Source organism: Ichthyophthirius multifiliis, assembly GCF_000220395.1.
Source record: "Ichthyophthirius multifiliis unplaced genomic scaffold scaff_1120509250978, whole genome shotgun sequence".
NCBI lineage: Eukaryota > Ciliophora > Oligohymenophorea > Hymenostomatida > Ichthyophthirius > Ichthyophthirius multifiliis.
In genome coordinates, this window is record NW_004086319.1 from 1 (window position 1) to 17,015 (window position 17,015).

General features: G+C 15.1%; 3 protein-coding genes across 3 annotated transcripts, besides 33 other annotated features; 2 read left to right on the forward strand and 1 right to left on the reverse strand. All coding sequences in view use genetic code 6, as the record gives it.

The window, feature by feature from the left end:
- Nucleotides 1–565: a microsatellite.
- A 2-nt stretch (nucleotides 566–567) lies between these two features.
- Nucleotides 568–1,811, forward strand: IMG5_123360 (hypothetical protein; the record flags this gene model as incomplete). The annotated part of the gene is made up of 1 exon (XM_004032332.1): nucleotides 568–1,811. The coding sequence occupies exon 1, from the start codon at nucleotides 687–689 to the stop codon at nucleotides 1,809–1,811; it is 1,125 nt and encodes a 374-aa protein (XP_004032380.1). The 5' UTR covers nucleotides 568–686.
- Nucleotides 628–683: a microsatellite.
- Nucleotides 634–679: a microsatellite.
- Nucleotides 725–841: a microsatellite.
- Nucleotides 891–937: a microsatellite.
- Nucleotides 897–961: a microsatellite.
- Nucleotides 1,152–1,228: a microsatellite.
- Nucleotides 1,153–1,228: a microsatellite.
- Nucleotides 1,306–1,679: a microsatellite.
- Nucleotides 1,312–1,392: a microsatellite.
- Nucleotides 1,377–1,686: a microsatellite.
- Nucleotides 1,466–1,744: a microsatellite.
- Nucleotides 1,812–2,174: 363 nt separating the features above from the next.
- Nucleotides 2,175–2,240: a microsatellite.
- A 503-nt stretch (nucleotides 2,241–2,743) lies between these two features.
- Nucleotides 2,744–2,801: a microsatellite.
- A 244-nt stretch (nucleotides 2,802–3,045) lies between these two features.
- On the forward strand, nucleotides 3,046–5,643 carry IMG5_123370 (hypothetical protein; the record flags this gene model as incomplete). Its single annotated transcript, XM_004032333.1, has 4 exons — nucleotides 3,046–3,186; nucleotides 3,230–3,568; nucleotides 3,621–4,253; nucleotides 4,312–5,643. 4 exons carry the CDS (start codon nucleotides 3,046–3,048, stop codon nucleotides 5,641–5,643), a joined length of 2,445 nt encoding a protein of 814 aa, XP_004032381.1.
- An 81-nt stretch (nucleotides 5,644–5,724) lies between these two features.
- Nucleotides 5,725–5,790: a microsatellite.
- An 8-nt stretch (nucleotides 5,791–5,798) lies between these two features.
- IMG5_123380 (hypothetical protein) lies at nucleotides 5,799–6,206 on the reverse strand (the record flags this gene model as incomplete). Its single annotated transcript, XM_004032334.1, has 1 exon — nucleotides 5,799–6,206. One exon carries the CDS (start codon nucleotides 6,204–6,206, stop codon nucleotides 5,799–5,801), a length of 408 nt encoding a protein of 135 aa, XP_004032382.1.
- Nucleotides 6,207–6,354: 148 nt separating this feature from the next.
- Nucleotides 6,355–6,406: a microsatellite.
- A 225-nt stretch (nucleotides 6,407–6,631) lies between these two features.
- Nucleotides 6,632–6,709: a microsatellite.
- Nucleotides 6,710–7,273: 564 nt separating this feature from the next.
- Nucleotides 7,274–7,322: a microsatellite.
- Nucleotides 7,323–7,526: 204 nt separating this feature from the next.
- Nucleotides 7,527–7,560: a microsatellite.
- Nucleotides 7,561–7,893: 333 nt separating this feature from the next.
- Nucleotides 7,894–7,941: a microsatellite.
- A 65-nt stretch (nucleotides 7,942–8,006) lies between these two features.
- Nucleotides 8,007–8,057: a microsatellite.
- Nucleotides 8,050–8,175: a microsatellite.
- Nucleotides 8,176–9,657: 1,482 nt separating this feature from the next.
- Nucleotides 9,658–9,714: a microsatellite.
- Nucleotides 9,660–9,716: a microsatellite.
- A 379-nt stretch (nucleotides 9,717–10,095) lies between these two features.
- Nucleotides 10,096–10,129: a microsatellite.
- A 1,373-nt stretch (nucleotides 10,130–11,502) lies between these two features.
- Nucleotides 11,503–11,554: a microsatellite.
- Nucleotides 11,555–11,763: 209 nt separating this feature from the next.
- Nucleotides 11,764–11,812: a microsatellite.
- A 1,652-nt stretch (nucleotides 11,813–13,464) lies between these two features.
- Nucleotides 13,465–13,528: a microsatellite.
- Nucleotides 13,529–13,593: 65 nt separating this feature from the next.
- Nucleotides 13,594–13,639: a microsatellite.
- A 156-nt stretch (nucleotides 13,640–13,795) lies between these two features.
- Nucleotides 13,796–13,829: a microsatellite.
- A 248-nt stretch (nucleotides 13,830–14,077) lies between these two features.
- Nucleotides 14,078–14,109: a microsatellite.
- A 525-nt stretch (nucleotides 14,110–14,634) lies between these two features.
- Nucleotides 14,635–14,704: a microsatellite.
- A 151-nt stretch (nucleotides 14,705–14,855) lies between these two features.
- Nucleotides 14,856–14,889: a microsatellite.
- The last annotated feature ends 2,126 nt before the right edge of the window (nucleotides 14,890–17,015 follow it).

Genomic DNA, 17,015 nt, shown 5'->3' on the forward strand with positions numbered 1-17,015 from the left:
AATAGTAATAGTAATAGTAATAGTAATAGTAATAGTAATAGTAATAGTAATAGTAATAGTAATAGTAATAGTAATAGTAATAGTAATAGTAATAGTAATAGTAATAGTAATAGTAATAGTAATAGTAATAGTAATAGTAATAGTAATAGTAATAGTAATAGTAATAGTAATAGTAATAGTAATAGTAATAGTAATAGTAATAGTAATAGTAATAGTAATAGTAATAGTAATACTATAAGGAATAAGAATAGTAATAATAATAATATAGGGAATAAGAATAGCAAAAGTAATAGTAATAGGAAATATAAAAGTAAAAGAAATAGTATAAAGAATAGGAATTAAAAATTTAATAATAAAAAGAATAGGAATATGAATAAGAATAGTAATATCAATAGTAAAATAAATATTAATAGTAATAATAAAAGTAATAGGAAAATGAATATGAAAAGCAATAGTTATATATATAATAATAGTTATATTAATAGTAATAATTATAAAGATAATAGTAATTGTAATAATAATAACTATAGCAATAGCAATAGTAATAACAAGAGTAATAGTAATAAGAAATCTAACAGTAATAGAATAAAAAGTAGGAATAGGAATAACAAAAGTAAAAAAAAAAAGAATAAGAATAGTAATATAAATAGATATAATAGTAATAATAATAGTATTAATAATAGAAAATGTAGTAAAATTAATGTAAAAAAAAATAATAATAGTTATAGGAATAGGAATAGGGATAGGGATAGGAATAGGAATAGGGATAGGAATAGGGATAGGAATATGAATATGAATATGAATATAAATATAAATAGGATAAGGAATAGTAATAGTAATAATAAAAATAAAAGTAATAGTATAATGATTAGGAATAGCAATAGTATTATTAAAATTAATAATAATAAAAGTAATAATAATATAAGGAATAATAATAGCATAAACAATAACAATAATAATAGAAATAGTAAAAACAAATATTACAATTGTAATAGTATAAGGAAAAGGAATATCAATAGTAATTTTTATAAAAATAGGAATAATTATAGCAATAATCATACTAAATGTAAAAGAAAAAGGATTAAGAATAACAATAAATATAATAATTTTAATATAATTAAAAATAAGAATAACAATAAAAATAGCTAAAATAATAGTAATAGTAATAAAAATAGTAATAGGAATAGAAATAAGAATAGGAATAAGAATATGAATAGTAATAGAAATAAGATTAGCTACAGTAATAGTAAAATTAAAATTTATAGTATAAAGAATATGATTAACAAAATTAATCAAAATAATCATAATAAAAATAGTAATAGTAATAAGATTAAGAATAGTAATAGAAGTAAAATAAGAATTGGAGTAGTAATAGTAATAGGAATAATAATAAAAATAAGAATAAAATAAGAGTAAGAGTAAGAATAAGAATAAGTATAAGAATAAGTATAAGTATAAGAATTCGAATAAGAATAAGAATAAGAATAAGAATAAGAATAAGAATAAGAATAAGAATAAGAATAAGAATAAGAATAAGAATAAGAATAAGAATAAGAATAAGAATAAGAATAAGAATAAGAATAAGAATAAGAATAAGAATAAGAATAAGAATAAGAATAAGAATAAGAATAAGAATAAGAATAAGAATAAGAATAAGAATAAGAATAAGAATAAGAATAAGAATAATTATACTAATAATACTAATAATAATAATAATAATAATAATAATAATAATAATAATAATTACAAAAATATTAAAAAAAATAAAAAAATAAAAACTATGTTAAAATATAAGGTAAAAACAAATTTGAATATATAAACTAAAAAAAAATATAGGCAAATTAAATTTAATAAATTTATAATAACTAGTTTATATGTAAATATTATATAAGACAATAATAATAAAATTAACTTATTTAATAATATGATGATTTTTTTAATTAAAAAAATCAGTTTTTTAACATGTAAATATAAAGTTTAAGAAATCTTTAAAATTTTCCTAAAAATCAAATGTTTATTTTAAATAAATTTAATTAGATCTTTTAATTATATGATCAAAATTTGTAAAAAAATTAAAATTTGTAAAACTAAATAAAATATGATAAAATATACTAAAATTAATGTTAGATTGAATATTAGTAAATAAAATAAAAATTAAAAAATTATAGTTCTTAAATAATAATAATAATAATAATAATAATAATAATAATAATAATAATAAATATATTAATTATAATAATTACAGCTTTTATAGATTAATCATTAATATTCTTATATTGACCAAAACATTAACCAATAACTTGAATTTTTTAACTTTTTAAAACAATGTTAAAGTTACAATTAATTTTAAAGTAAATATATTTTTTTTAACTATGTTTATTTATTCTTAGGGCTTTAATCTAATTTTAATAATAATAATTTTTCCAACCAATAATTTTATTTTTATTAGACTAACATTTCTTTGAACAATTTAAATAGAAAAAAGTAAAATCTTTAATTTAATTTATATAATTCTTAATTAATGTATTCTAATAACTAATAAAAAAACAACCTCACACAATTTTGATTTTTCATATATATTATATTATAATTATTTAAAAATTAAAATATTATTTTATATTATACACTCATCACACAAAAAATTTTCCTTCTATCAAAATTTTCCAATATTTTTTTTTTTTATTTTATATTTTTGTTTTTTTATGTTTTGAATATTTAATAAATTTATTATTTTAATTTGTTTTTTTTTATAAATATATTAATTATTTTTTTATATATATAAAATTTAATTTTATTAATATTAATTTTTGTTATTAAAAAATCTAGTTCCTTATTACATTCATAAAAAATTAATATAAAACAATATAGTATTAATATATCCATCAAATTAATTTTTTTTTTAAATTTCTTTAAAATTAACATTTTATTTTTTAATTTTATATAATTATAAAACTAAATAATTTATTTTTATTAAAATATTAATAATTGTTTATTTTAATATTACCTAAAAACAAAAAAGGATAAATTTAAAAAAAACTAAAAAAAATGTAAAAAAAATAAGACTTTTAAAAAAGATAAGAGTTACAAAAGCAAAAGGAATAAAAAAATAGAAAAAAATTAAAGCTCCGTTATTAAGATGTAGAAAAGCTTCAATTAAGATTAAAAGAAGAAACTCCATAATCAGGAGTATATAAATTAATTTTTGTATATAAATTATACAATAATATAGGATTATCTTTATGATTATAAATTAGTGGATGCTTAAAAAGAAAAGGAGAAATTATAGCCATAAGAATTTAGAAAAAAATACAAAATAAATTTCAGTGATTTACCTATATCCTAAAACACAATTTTAGGATTATAAAAGCGTAAATTTATAAAGATGACAGAAATATAGCGTTGTACTATTCCTCATTTATTGGCTGGTCGAGATTTAGTTGGAGCTTCAAAAACAGGAAGTGGAAAAACCTTATCTTATATAATTCCTATATTAGAACGTTTATACTTATAAAAATGGAATCCATATGATGGTTTAGGGGCAATAATAATATTACCAACTCGTGAATTAGTAAAAAAAAAAAAAACATTATATACACATATAAAATATTTATTTTAAAAAGGCAACTTAAGTATTTGAAGTGTACAATTCGATAAGTGAAAATCACATTTTATCAGTAGGACTTATAATAGGAGGTAAAAATTTAAAATACGAGAAAGATAATATAAAAGGAATGAATGTGTTAATATGTACTCCTGGCCGTTTACTTTAACATATGGACGAAACTGCTGATTTTGATTGCTCAAATGTATAAATATTAGTAATTGATGAAGCTGATATGATTTTAGAATTAGGATTTTAAGAATCTTTGAATTAAATTTTATTTAATCTATAAAATTCAAAAAATAAATAAACTATTTTATTCTCAGCTACTCTGAGTAAAAGTATTCATGAAATAAGCAAGTTTTCCCTTTAAAATCCTGAACATGTATTCCTTCATGATGTTAGGGCTGCTTAAAATTAAAACACTGATTTAAAAGATATATTTGAAGCTCCGATAAAATTAAATTAGTTTTATATGGAATGTCCTGCTGAATAAAAAATCAATATACTCTTTTCGTTTCTTAAAAGTCATAAAAAAAACAAAATTTGCATTTTTATGTCCACTTGCAAATAAGTTAGATTCATTTATGAAAGCATGAGGAAAATGCATTTAGGACCTCCTGTTTTTGAATTACATGGTCGTTAAAAATAAGTAATATATATATATTTTTAATTAAATTTTTATATTAAATTAATTAATATATATATAGTCTAAAAGAATGGCAATATTTTTCACTTTTGCAGAAAAGAAATATGCGGTTTTATTTACAACTAATATAGCTGCTAGAGGTTTAGATTTTCCTTGTGTAGATTGGATTATATAATTTGATTGTCCAGAAGATTAAGTTACTTATATGCATAGGGTAGGACGTACAGCAAGATATAAATCAGGAGGTAATTCACTTTTACTTGCTTTGCCGAGTGAAATGAAATTTGTAGAAAGACTTAAAGAAAAAGGCTAATAAATAAAAAAATTGTCAGTAAATCCTGATAAATAGATTAGTTTTACGAATACTCTTTAATCTTATTTAGTGGAAAATATTTAATTAAAATATTTAGCTTAAAGGGCTTTTGTTTCTTATATGAGAAGTGTTTATTTAGCATAGGATAAAAAAGTGTTTGATATTAGTAAAATCGATGGAAAATTATTAGCTGAAAGTTTTGGGTTAATTTAAGCTCCGGTTATCATTATTAAATAAAAAAATAATAATAATGAAGATGATGAAGATGTATAAGAAGAAGATGAAGAAATTTTGGAAAAAAAAAGAAAGTTAGAAGCTTTAAAAGAGAAAATATAAAAATTAAAATAAAAATAAAATAATAATGATTTTAATGAAATGGAAGAATAAAATTAAGAAAAAAAAAAATTAAAAGATACAAAACATAAAAAATTATAAGGAAGAGTAAATAATGATATTTTATCAAAGGCTTTTTAAAAATAAATTATTGGAAAAGACGAGAAGGAAGAAGAATTTTTAAAACCAAAAAAAAGCAAAAAAAACTTGATAATTTAAGATAAAGAAATTGAAAATATTATAAAAAAATAAGAGTATCATGTTTCGAAAAATTAATTGAAAAAAATTAAACCGGATGGACATTTTGGAGGTAAAAATATAGTATATTTTGATGATGATGGATAAAAATATACTTCTGAAGATTTGAGAATTTAATAATATAAATTAAATGAAGAAATCATTTTGAAAAATAATGAAAATTTGACACAAAAGTATATGCTTAAACTTGATGAAAATAAAGAACTTGATAGAAAGAATGAACTTTAGAGAAGAAAGGAAAAAAGGGATAAAAAAAAAATGAAAGAAATCGAAAAACATCTTTAATAAAATTAGGATAGTTAATAAGATTTAAATCAAGATGAAGATTAATTTACAGAATAAAATGAACACTATGATGAGGAAAATGATTATGATGAAGATTAAGAAAATAGTTAATTTGATGAAGAATAAGATGATTATTAATAAGAAGAAAATTCATGTGAAGAAGAGATTGTTTAGAAAAAAATAAAAAAAAGAAAACATAACTGAAGAGTATTTTTTTTTATTAAAACATATTTGTTTTAAAAATAAAAAACTAATATATTCCTTTTTATAATAATAAAAATATTAATATATATATATATATATATATATATATATATATATATATATATATATATATATATATATATATATGTATTTTCTCAGAATAAAAATGCGAATAATAAAGCAGAAATTCCCATTAAAATCTTTCCAAAAGTTTAGTATTAAGCACATTATTTTTAGCATAAAATTTTGTTGAAATAAAAACTACTATCAGCCTTAGTAATGGGTTAGTTTTTCAAACATAAATAAAAGGATTCAGGTAAATTATCCGAAGCTAATAATTTACCAGTATTTAATTCCTAATCATATGCTTAGCAGTTATTATCATGTTAATAGTATTATTAGTATTTCTAAGAAGCTTAAAGGCAACTAACATCACTTGGATTACATTCAACAAATCTACATTTCAAATTATCAGAGCATTGAGTGTATTAATAAATAGTAGTAACTGCAGTTACTTAGTAAACTGAAAGAATTGAAAGGATTAAGATTAATGTTTTGCTCATTTCTTTGTCTTTAATTATTTTGTTATTTTTATTTAATTGATTATTATATATATATATATATAATAGATTTTATTTATATATATATAATTTATCTTTTTGTTTTATTATAAATTTTTTTTGTATGAAAAAATTTATTATAAAAATATATTTATTTTATAAATAAATAAAAAAAATTATTTTATAAATAAAAAAAAAATTATATCTTATTAATATTTAATAAAATATATGAATATTTTTTGTTGATTTTTCCTTATAATCTGACAAATTTATATTGATATTAATAATTTACTATTAATTTATTTTTAACTTATTACGTAATTAATTTTTATTATAAACTAATAAATTACGATATGATTAATATCTTTTTTTTTTTATTAATTATAATTAATTTTAAATACTTATTTTTCAATATTTTTATACTTTTTTATAATATATTTTTATATATCAAATATAAATATATTTATATAAATAAATAAAATTATTTTTTATTAAAATAATATATTATAGTTTAACTGAAATACAAAAAATAAATAGAAAATAATATGTTTCTCTAAACATTCCAAAATATATGAACTAACTGTTAAAGTACCTTCAAACTTTGCTTTAAGTCTAAAATTAGGCTTTTTATGATATTTATCATCGAAAGTATTATGTTCATCAATTTTTTACTCAGGTTCAAATGCCAACCTTTATCGTGTTTTTCTTCAGGTCTGACAGGCTTAGCTTCTTCATTTCTTTAATTAAGTTCAACACATCATATTTAGCATTATTAACCTTTATAATAGAATTCACTATCTTTATTATTAGTTATATATGTTTTTATTTCAAAATTTAATAAATTATCAGGAAGTGATTAATTAACTCAAAATTTAGAGTAATTTTAATAAAAAAGCATCAGGTTTTTTTTTAGTATAATCTTTATATTTAAATGATGTTTAGAAAGATCAAAAGTCAGTAAATTAATACATAATATATGTAAATTTATTTTTTAATAATAATTTTTTCGTATTACAGTAAATGTTACATATTTATTTATTAGAATACTATTAAAATTATTAATATACAAATTATTTAGGTGATTATATTTTTTATTATTTGAATTTATTTTTTATTTAGTATTACTATTATTATTTCTTAATATTGTTTTTTATATTATTATTATTTATGTTTTTATATTTTGGTAAAATTTATGAAATTTTTAAACATTAAACTGCATTAAATCTAGCTTCATTATTTTGTTTTTAATATTAAAAAAACTTAAGCATTAGTATTGATAAATTGTGAAAAAAATTGGATATATATAAATAAAAAATAAAAAATAATAATATTTATATATAAAATAATTTTAAATATATAAAATGCTTTAATTATATTAAAAAAAATAATTGAAATATTTTGATAAAAAAAATCAAATGATATATAAATGAATATAATAATGTTTATATGAAATGTACAAATTATATATATATATTTTTTAAAGTTAATCTCTTATTATTAAATATAAAAAATAAAAAATTATTAAATAGACATTTAAAATTAAATAAATAGATTCTTTAAAAAAAGAATAATAAGAAAATATAATTATAAGTAAAACAATATCAATAATAAAAATATTTAATTAAATTTTTATTGTGGATACATAAAAAGCTATTAATTTGATTAAAAAATAATCTAATCTAATCTAATTAAATAAATAAGAAAAAAAAAAATTATAAAAATAAAAAAAAATTAATAATATTATGTTAAAAACATTCATAAATTGGAGAAAAAAAAAAAAAAAACATTTATAATAAATGAAATATATAAAGGAAAATGAAAAAAAATAAATATAAAGAAATTAGAAAATAAAATTATAATAATAATAATAAAAATATTAATAAAAATATTAATAATAATAATAATAATAATAATAATAATAATAATAATAATAATTATTATATAATTAATAATAATGATAATAATAATAATATTATTAACAAAAAAAGTAAAAGTAATTGTCATGTTATCTTTTATTTCTTTTATTTAAATTTATTATATCATTTTTTTATAATATTTTTTATGTTTAATCATTATTTTTTTTATTTTAATTCTCAAAATCTAAATTTTTTTTTATTATTAATAATTACGTATAAAAAAAAATAATTAAAATAAATTATAATATAAGTAATTTTATTAATAATCATAATAACTATTAGTATTTTAATCATATCTTTTTAATAATATTAATATATATGATAATAAATTAAATATTTACATGAATATTTAAATAAATAATTTTTTTAAAATATAAATATTTTACTTTCTATAGATTAAATAATAATATATATTAATATATTTTAAAAATCTTTATTACTTTTATATAAAATTTGTATTTTATTTTATATATATATTTTTCTAAATTTTATTTTAATTTTTAATATTATTATATAATTCATATGATTAAATTACTAAATTCCATATTTATTTATAAAAATAATCTATACTTTTTATTTTACATTCTATATTTCATTGTTTTTGAATTAAAAATTCTTAATTTTTTAATAACGACAATATATTAATTTAATAAAAAAAAAAATTGAAATATAAAGACATTTATTACATAAAATTATGTATTTAATATATTATTTTTAAATAATAGTACATAATTGTATAAAATTTGAAGATATAAAATATATTAATATTAAAGCAATTCATATTATTTTATCATTTCCTTATTTTTCTTGTATAATTTAAATAAATTTATTGTCAACTTAATTTTATTTTTATAAATTTAAGTGATTTTCATTTTATTTATCATCATTAAAATATATAGATTACTTAAAATAATTTTCAAATAATAAAACGGTTTGTTTTTCTTTATGTATAAAATAAACAATTTAAATGTTTTATTATTCTTCCTAAAAAGAAAACTTTACTAAAACATTTGCAAGAGTTTTAGCAGTTAATTATTTAGGAATTCCGAAAAAATTAGCTCCAAAATCAGTAAGAATTATAGACTTAAAGCCTTATTCATTTACTAATTTTAAGCTTTTTGAAAATCCTTGTTCCAATTATTATATTTCTTTATGATTTCCTCCTCTCCACATCGGGATTGCTATATGTACCACTTTTTTTACATTTTTTAAAACTCCAGTGTCTGAAATTATCACTTCTCCATTTTTAAATGGCTCATTAGCCTTACCTCCTCTTTATATTTAAGCCTCTTTGTTTAAACTTTCAATTATTTAAGGATGAGAAAATGATATTGAACGATTTTTAATAAAATTATCTGTTCCTAAAAGTATTACATCTGCTGTTTCGGTTTATATATCCCCTGTTTTTAATATTATTTTTATGTTTTTTATTTGAAATTCTTGGTTTTCGCATATTGTTATATTATCTTATTATTGGTTTTATTAAGTTGTGGATATTTCTTCTTTGTTTAAACAATTTCCCATTTTTTTTATTTCAAAATTTATATTATATATATGTTATAATTTTATAATATATATATATATATTTTTAATATTAACTTAAAATTTTTTTATGATAACATTCTTAATGAAATATTATTTTTATATTAATATAGTTTGAAATAAATAAATATATATATATATATATTTATTTATTTTTTTTAAAAAATGTCAAGTTGAAAAGTATTCAATATTTTCATTAATTTTATTTTATTATATAAATAAAAAGATATATAATATTTTTGTTTTTTCCAATAATCAACTGTTTTAATAAAACTTTTTCAAATCTTATTTTTATTTATAAAACTACAAAGACAAAATATTCAGAAATATAATTAATTTGTAAGCAAAAATTTTATTATTAAAAATTGTATTTATAGAGATAAATATTAAATATGTTTTTATATTAAAAATAAAATAAACGATAATAAGGATTATTATTTTTTTTTTTTTTTTTATTTTTATTTTTATAAAAAATATTAAATTACCTAATTTTTTTATTTTTTTGTTTAATTATATATAATTTTAATTTAAAAATATATATATATATTTTTTTTCATATTAAAGCCAATAATAAAGTAATAAATTATCCAAAAATAAGTAACTCTCCGTATAATTTATCTTTATCAACTTCATTTGTTTTATTATTTAAAATCCAAGAAATATTTTAGTTATAATTTGAGCATTCCATTTAAGCCTAAATTCTTAATAAGTATTTGTTATCTTAATGCCAATAAGTTTTTTATTATTACAAAGCTCTATATTATTAAGGTAAAACTAAGAATTCTTATTCTTTACTTTCATTGCTATCAGTGTTTTTTTTAAAAAAAATATTAATAGCATTTTATTTATTTATTTCTTGATTGACAGCATTTTCTTTCTTTTTTTCAAGAGTTGCACTGTTTTCTTCTTCTTTTTCAACAGGTTTATGTAAAATTTAATCATCAATATCTTTCAAACATAAATAGAAAGATTAAGGAAGTGGGTCAACACCTTTGAATTTTTCCATGATTTTACTTTTTTAACAATTTTCATTAGTATTTAAAAAATCTGTATGGATTTTAGCTAATAAATTACATTAATCAGAAAGTACAGGATTACATTATAAATTTTAAATTTTATTAATCCAACATATTTAATATTCTTCAATTGATACTAAGATAGGTTTTAATTTTTCAGTTCTTATTTATGTAAAAGCTAATATTAATAATACTATATAGGATGCTTTCATTTTTTTTTTATTATTTCTTTTATTTGAATTTTTATTATTTATTATATTTTATATTTGATTAAAGATAAAATAAACATTATTATAACAAGTAATGACATTAATCAAATTTCTATATTTTAATATATAAGTGTATTATTTATTATATTAAAAAAATTATTAGGGTATTATTTATTTTTAGAGGAATGTTTAGAAATCGTTTTGATTCTAAATATGTAATGTTTATTTTAAAAATATTGTATCTAAAATTTTATTCAAGTATAATTTTATCTTTAGTAGATTTATAAAAATAATTTTTATTTTCTACCCCTCCAATATTTATCTATTATATATATATATATATATATGTTAATTTATTTAAATTAATATAAATTTGTAAATTTTAGTGGTATAAATTTTATATAAAATTATTTTTAAAAGTTAACAAACATGAAATATAATCATTATTGTGATATTTATTTTTAATTTTTTTATTTTTTTATTTATTTAAACTAATTTATCTTTATTTTATTATAATAATAATCAGTAAAAATAGAGCCAAATTTGATTTAATATTTTTTCTTATTTATTTTTTCTTTTGATACTTTAATTTTTTTTGTTTAACTTTGTATCATTAATAATTTTATTAAATTAAATGTTTTATAATTTTTTAACAATATAATTTTTATTATGTAGTAATTTATATTCATTTTTTATTAATATTTTTTTTTAAAAAAAAAAATTATGCACTTTACAAATTTTTTAATAATATAAAATATAATTTTTTTTTTAAATATTTCAAGGAATTATTATATATGTTTTTATTAAGATAACAAGAAAAATAAATATTTTAATATTTTTTAAAAACATAAAACGAACAAATGGAAATAGAAAATATAAAACAATTATTTAATAAAAATCAAAATAATAATTTAAAAAAAACAAAAAAAACAAACAATATAAAAAGATAAATTAATATTAACAATATAATATATATATCCTTTAATAAAATAATTTTTATTTTTTCAAATGTCACAACAATTAACTGACTCCCTTAGGAATTTAGTTTTAATATTTACATAAAAATGTATAATATAGAATACTATAAGCAAAGAGTTATAACGAATATTTTAAATTTTTGAATATTTCATATAATGCTTTCCTTATAACTCAAAAAAACTAGAACATTTCTGTTAAAATGTAGCATTTAACAAAGACTCATAATTCTTGAAATAATTTATAGATGAAAATGCTTTAGATTTAATAATATTTAAGAATTCTTAATATTCATTAGTTCGGCCAGCAAGTTTAAAAGATTTAACAATAATAAATAATAATTAGAACGAGTTTTTATCAACAAGGAATATATAATAAAATTGCAAAATATCTAATACTAATTAAAATAAAGATAATATATAGTTTAATTTTTTAATAGATAATAAAATAAATAACTAAGATAATAATAGTTTAAAAGAAGAGAATCATAAAAATAATAATTTTACGAGTGATAATAATATAGAATTTAAAAATATTGAAGAATAGTAGTAAAATAAACAATTTTAAATATATAAAGATGAAAATAAGTTTGATTAAAATATTACTTCTCCTTTATAAATTACAATTAATAAACCTAAGAATACTCATTAAGAAAAGTCTATTAATGTCTTATCTCCTCCTCATTCTAATTTTTAATAATCACATAATATCAATTATCATTTTAATAATTCTGCTAGACCTAAAACTGAAATAAATATTTTTAATAATTATTAAATATAAAATAGTTATAATTAACTCAATTTACATAAAACTAATTCTTAGGAAGCATATAACGAATATAATAGTATTAATAATACAAATCATATTATAAACTAAACTAATAAATTATAAAATTTCAAAAATAAAAAAATTATATTTAATTCTTAAGAATTATTATATAAAGTCAAAAATAATATTTTAGAATTTAAAAACAATACTTAAAAAATAAGTTTATTAATTGGAACTAATTTTATAACTGAATCTATTATAAATTAAAGACAATCGAAAGTTCATAAAACTAAGATTATTAATCATTATTAAAATCCTATCAACTATTGGAATAATATATTGAATGATAATTAATTTTTATAGAATTAAAATCTTTAATAAAATGAAAGAAAAACAATTCATCTTAAAAATATGAGTATATTTTTAGATAAGTAATAATGAAAAGATTTATAGAAGTTTTTTTTTTTTAAGAAATTATTATAGATTTTATAAATTGAATATTATTTTTTAGTTAATTTCACATTTAATTTTAATAAAATTTAATAATATAAATAATTTAATTTATATAAATGAACATATAATCATTTTTTTAATTTATAGACTATTTTATGAATATAAAAAATTCTATTAATACATTTTAAATAAATTAAAAAAAAAAAAAATGAAATCCAAAAGAATAAATTTATTAAGATTAAATTATAAAATTCGAAAAAATTTTTATAAAAGTATATATATTTAAATCTTTAAACATAACTCTACAAATAAAATATTTAAAAATAAAAATTAAGAAAAAAAAAAAATTAATAATATCTAAAACAAAATATAAGAAAAAAGAATATATATGTATATATATATATGTATATATATATATATATATATATATATATATTTATATATATTAAATCCAAGTTAATTAAAATATTTTATATTTATTTTTTTCATAAATTTAAAAAAATAATAACAAAAATATTTATAATAAATATTACTAAAATAAATATTATAATAATAAAATCTACCAAGTTTAATGCCAGGAAAGTAATACAAAAACAATCAATAAAATTCTAGATAGAATAATGCAGATAGTAATAGGTGGTTAAAAAATGATTATTAATTTGAAGAAGTTAATAATTAATAAAAAGGAAATAACAATTTTAACTAAAATTATAATTAAAATTATTAAAATGATTAATATGATTAAAAAAGTAACAATAATGAAATTTGCAATAAGTATTTATACAAGAAGAATGGTTTCATTAATAATAATGGAATGAATTCCTAAAAAGAAGATAAACGAAATAATTTTAAATATGTTGAAATTTAATAGTAAAGTAAAGATAATATTTCTGATAATTCAAATGGGAATATATAAGAGTACAAAGGTAATAATAATTAAAAAGCAGGAGGATACAATGAAAGAAATAATTAAGGATATGAACATAAAAACGATCAAATATAAAATAATAAATATAAAAATAATAAAAATTTTAATAAAAATTATTACCATAACATCATACCTTAATAATAATAATTATAACAAAATAAAGGATTTGTATATTTTGAAAATAAATAAAAATATATAGCAAACAAATAAAATAATCTATAAGAATAATAAAATAAATAGAAACAAATTTAATTTGAAATAAAATATTTTAATAATTATATTTATAATATTTGCCTGGATGAAAAAAATATTCAAGAAGATTAAATCGAATAAAGTATAAATAAGTAATTATAAAATCTTAAATTTGATAAAAAAACTGAAATAGAATTAAAAATAAACATCTTAAACGCTATGTACATATAATATAAACAATTAAACAATTTTTAATATAACTAATAATGTATTTTAAATTTGCTTAAAAAATATTGTGAAGAATTTTAAAATAATTATATAAATAATAATAATTATATTTATTAACATAAAAATAATAATTAATTTTTTTGAATATATCAATTGTGTTTTTATTTATTAATAAAAAATTATAAAAGTAAGAAATTATATTATTATTTTTTTATAATAAATATATTTTTGTATAGATTTAATACATGTTTTTTATATATATATATATTTTTTTTATTCATGTTTTAAAATTTTATATATATATAATCTAATTAGTATAATATATTTATATTTATTTTTATAAAATTAAAAGATTTTCTTTATATATAAAATATATTATTTATATAAATTAAATATAAAATAATTATTTTAATTTAGTTTTAGATTATATATATATATATATATATATATATATAATATTTTTAGATATTTATTATAAAAAAATTCTTCCATAATTCTGAATATTAATATTGTATTAGTAATCATTTTAATCAAATATAAGCAAAATTTAAATAAAAGAAATTATAAATTTTTGATTCAAACCTTTCTAGAAAAATAAAATTGAAATAAAAATTGACAATTTTAATTAAATAAAAAAATTATATTAATAAACAAAAAAATGAATTAAAGGCACTAAAAATAAGTTTTTTTATGAATAATTAATAATAAAACGATTATATTATTATCAATATGACATTTAACATAAAAAATTCAATAATATTTAGAATTAATATGATATTTCACTTTAGCATTTTTACTTAGAGTCTATAATTAATTTACCTAATTTATAATAATCTGAAATAATAATAAGGATTAATAAGAAGTTGAAATAATTTAGGATAATAATATTTTTTTAATTAATTAGTAAAGATTATGTTTGCTATAATTACTGTAATTTACTCATAATAAAAGAAGTAGAGTTTAAAGGTTAAATATAATTTAAGTATCATTTAATAATAATAAAAAGATTTATAGAATTTATAAAATAAAGAATAATTATTTAAATTACCTTTTAAAATATTTATATAAAAAATCTAATATATATTTAAGTTAAGCTTTCAAATAAATATCCTTATTAAATTATTATATATTATAAAAAATTTATATTTCTTAATTTAAAAGGACTATAAATTAAAATATTAAATTATACGCATACACTGTATTATATGATAATTTAGAATAATAACTAAATTAATATTTTTTGCTTAAACAAAGGTAAAAAAAAATGTATTTTATTTATTTTTTTAAATAGTTTTAATTAGAAATATAATACGATGGGCTTTTCATATATAATATTAGAACAAAAATTTTTTTGAATAAAGAAAATCATTGATTTTTATATAACAACCAAATCAAAAAAATGTCTTTTTTAAAATTATGTTGAAAAATCATTTTCAGAATATTATTATAAAAGCTTATTTTATTAAAGATTAAATAAAAATATACAAAAATAAATATTTAAACAGAATGCTTATATAAATGCTTTTTTACATTACAGTATTATTATGAATTTTTAAAATTAATAATTTTTTGAATATTATTAAACTACTTCAGTTATATTTATTTTGTTTCGTTGTAATGAGTTTTATTATTTATTATTTTATATTGACTTTTTATTTTTTAAAAATTTTACAATAAAATAACTATTGTTTTTTATTTTAACTTAATGACGGTATAAATTTATTTTGTATTATTATTATAATATATTTTTTAGTTAAATTCGTATTATAAAATATATATTTATTGTTTTTTATAGAAATTAATAAAAAATATGTATTTTAAATTGTAATTAATATATATTCTTCCAGATGATATTATTATTGATGGTTAAAATTTAATTTATATTTTATTAAATATATTTGATTTAATGCTTGTTTTAATAGTTTTATTAAATAATTATTTATAATAAATATAAAATTTAAATTAATCATAATAAGTAATAAATTAAACAACCTAGAATTAAATAAGTAAAACATTAAAAAATAATAAAATAATAAATTTAATAATTAAATTTTAATATATTACTAAATTCATTAATTTTGAGTATATTCGATTTATATTTCAACATATATATCTTCTTAATCTTTCTTAGATTAAAAGTTCTGCTAATCTTCTTTTTAAAACAAATATCCATATGCTGCACAAGGCAACAAAGCATTAATTTTATTATCACATAAGTGTATACTTTAAGTAAGATCATCTATATATTATTGGTCTAATTAATAAATTCTGGAATGATCTTTAGATTTTATAGATCCAGAAAGAATATCATAATACATATTTTATTATAGTTGTTCGAAAATGTCAACACCATTGCTTTAAGGTTATTTATAATTTTTTTATTCGTTTTGTTTTTCAATATAATTAGGAAGAATAGCTTTTAAACATGATTCCATTTAATTTTTTAATAAAATGAATATATTTTCAAAATACATTTATATATAGGGAACTTATTTATCAAAGTTTTCGTTTTTCTTTTTTTTTTTATTTCCTTTATTTTATATAAATTCATCTATGTCTTCTTCCAGTAAGGATTAAAATGATAA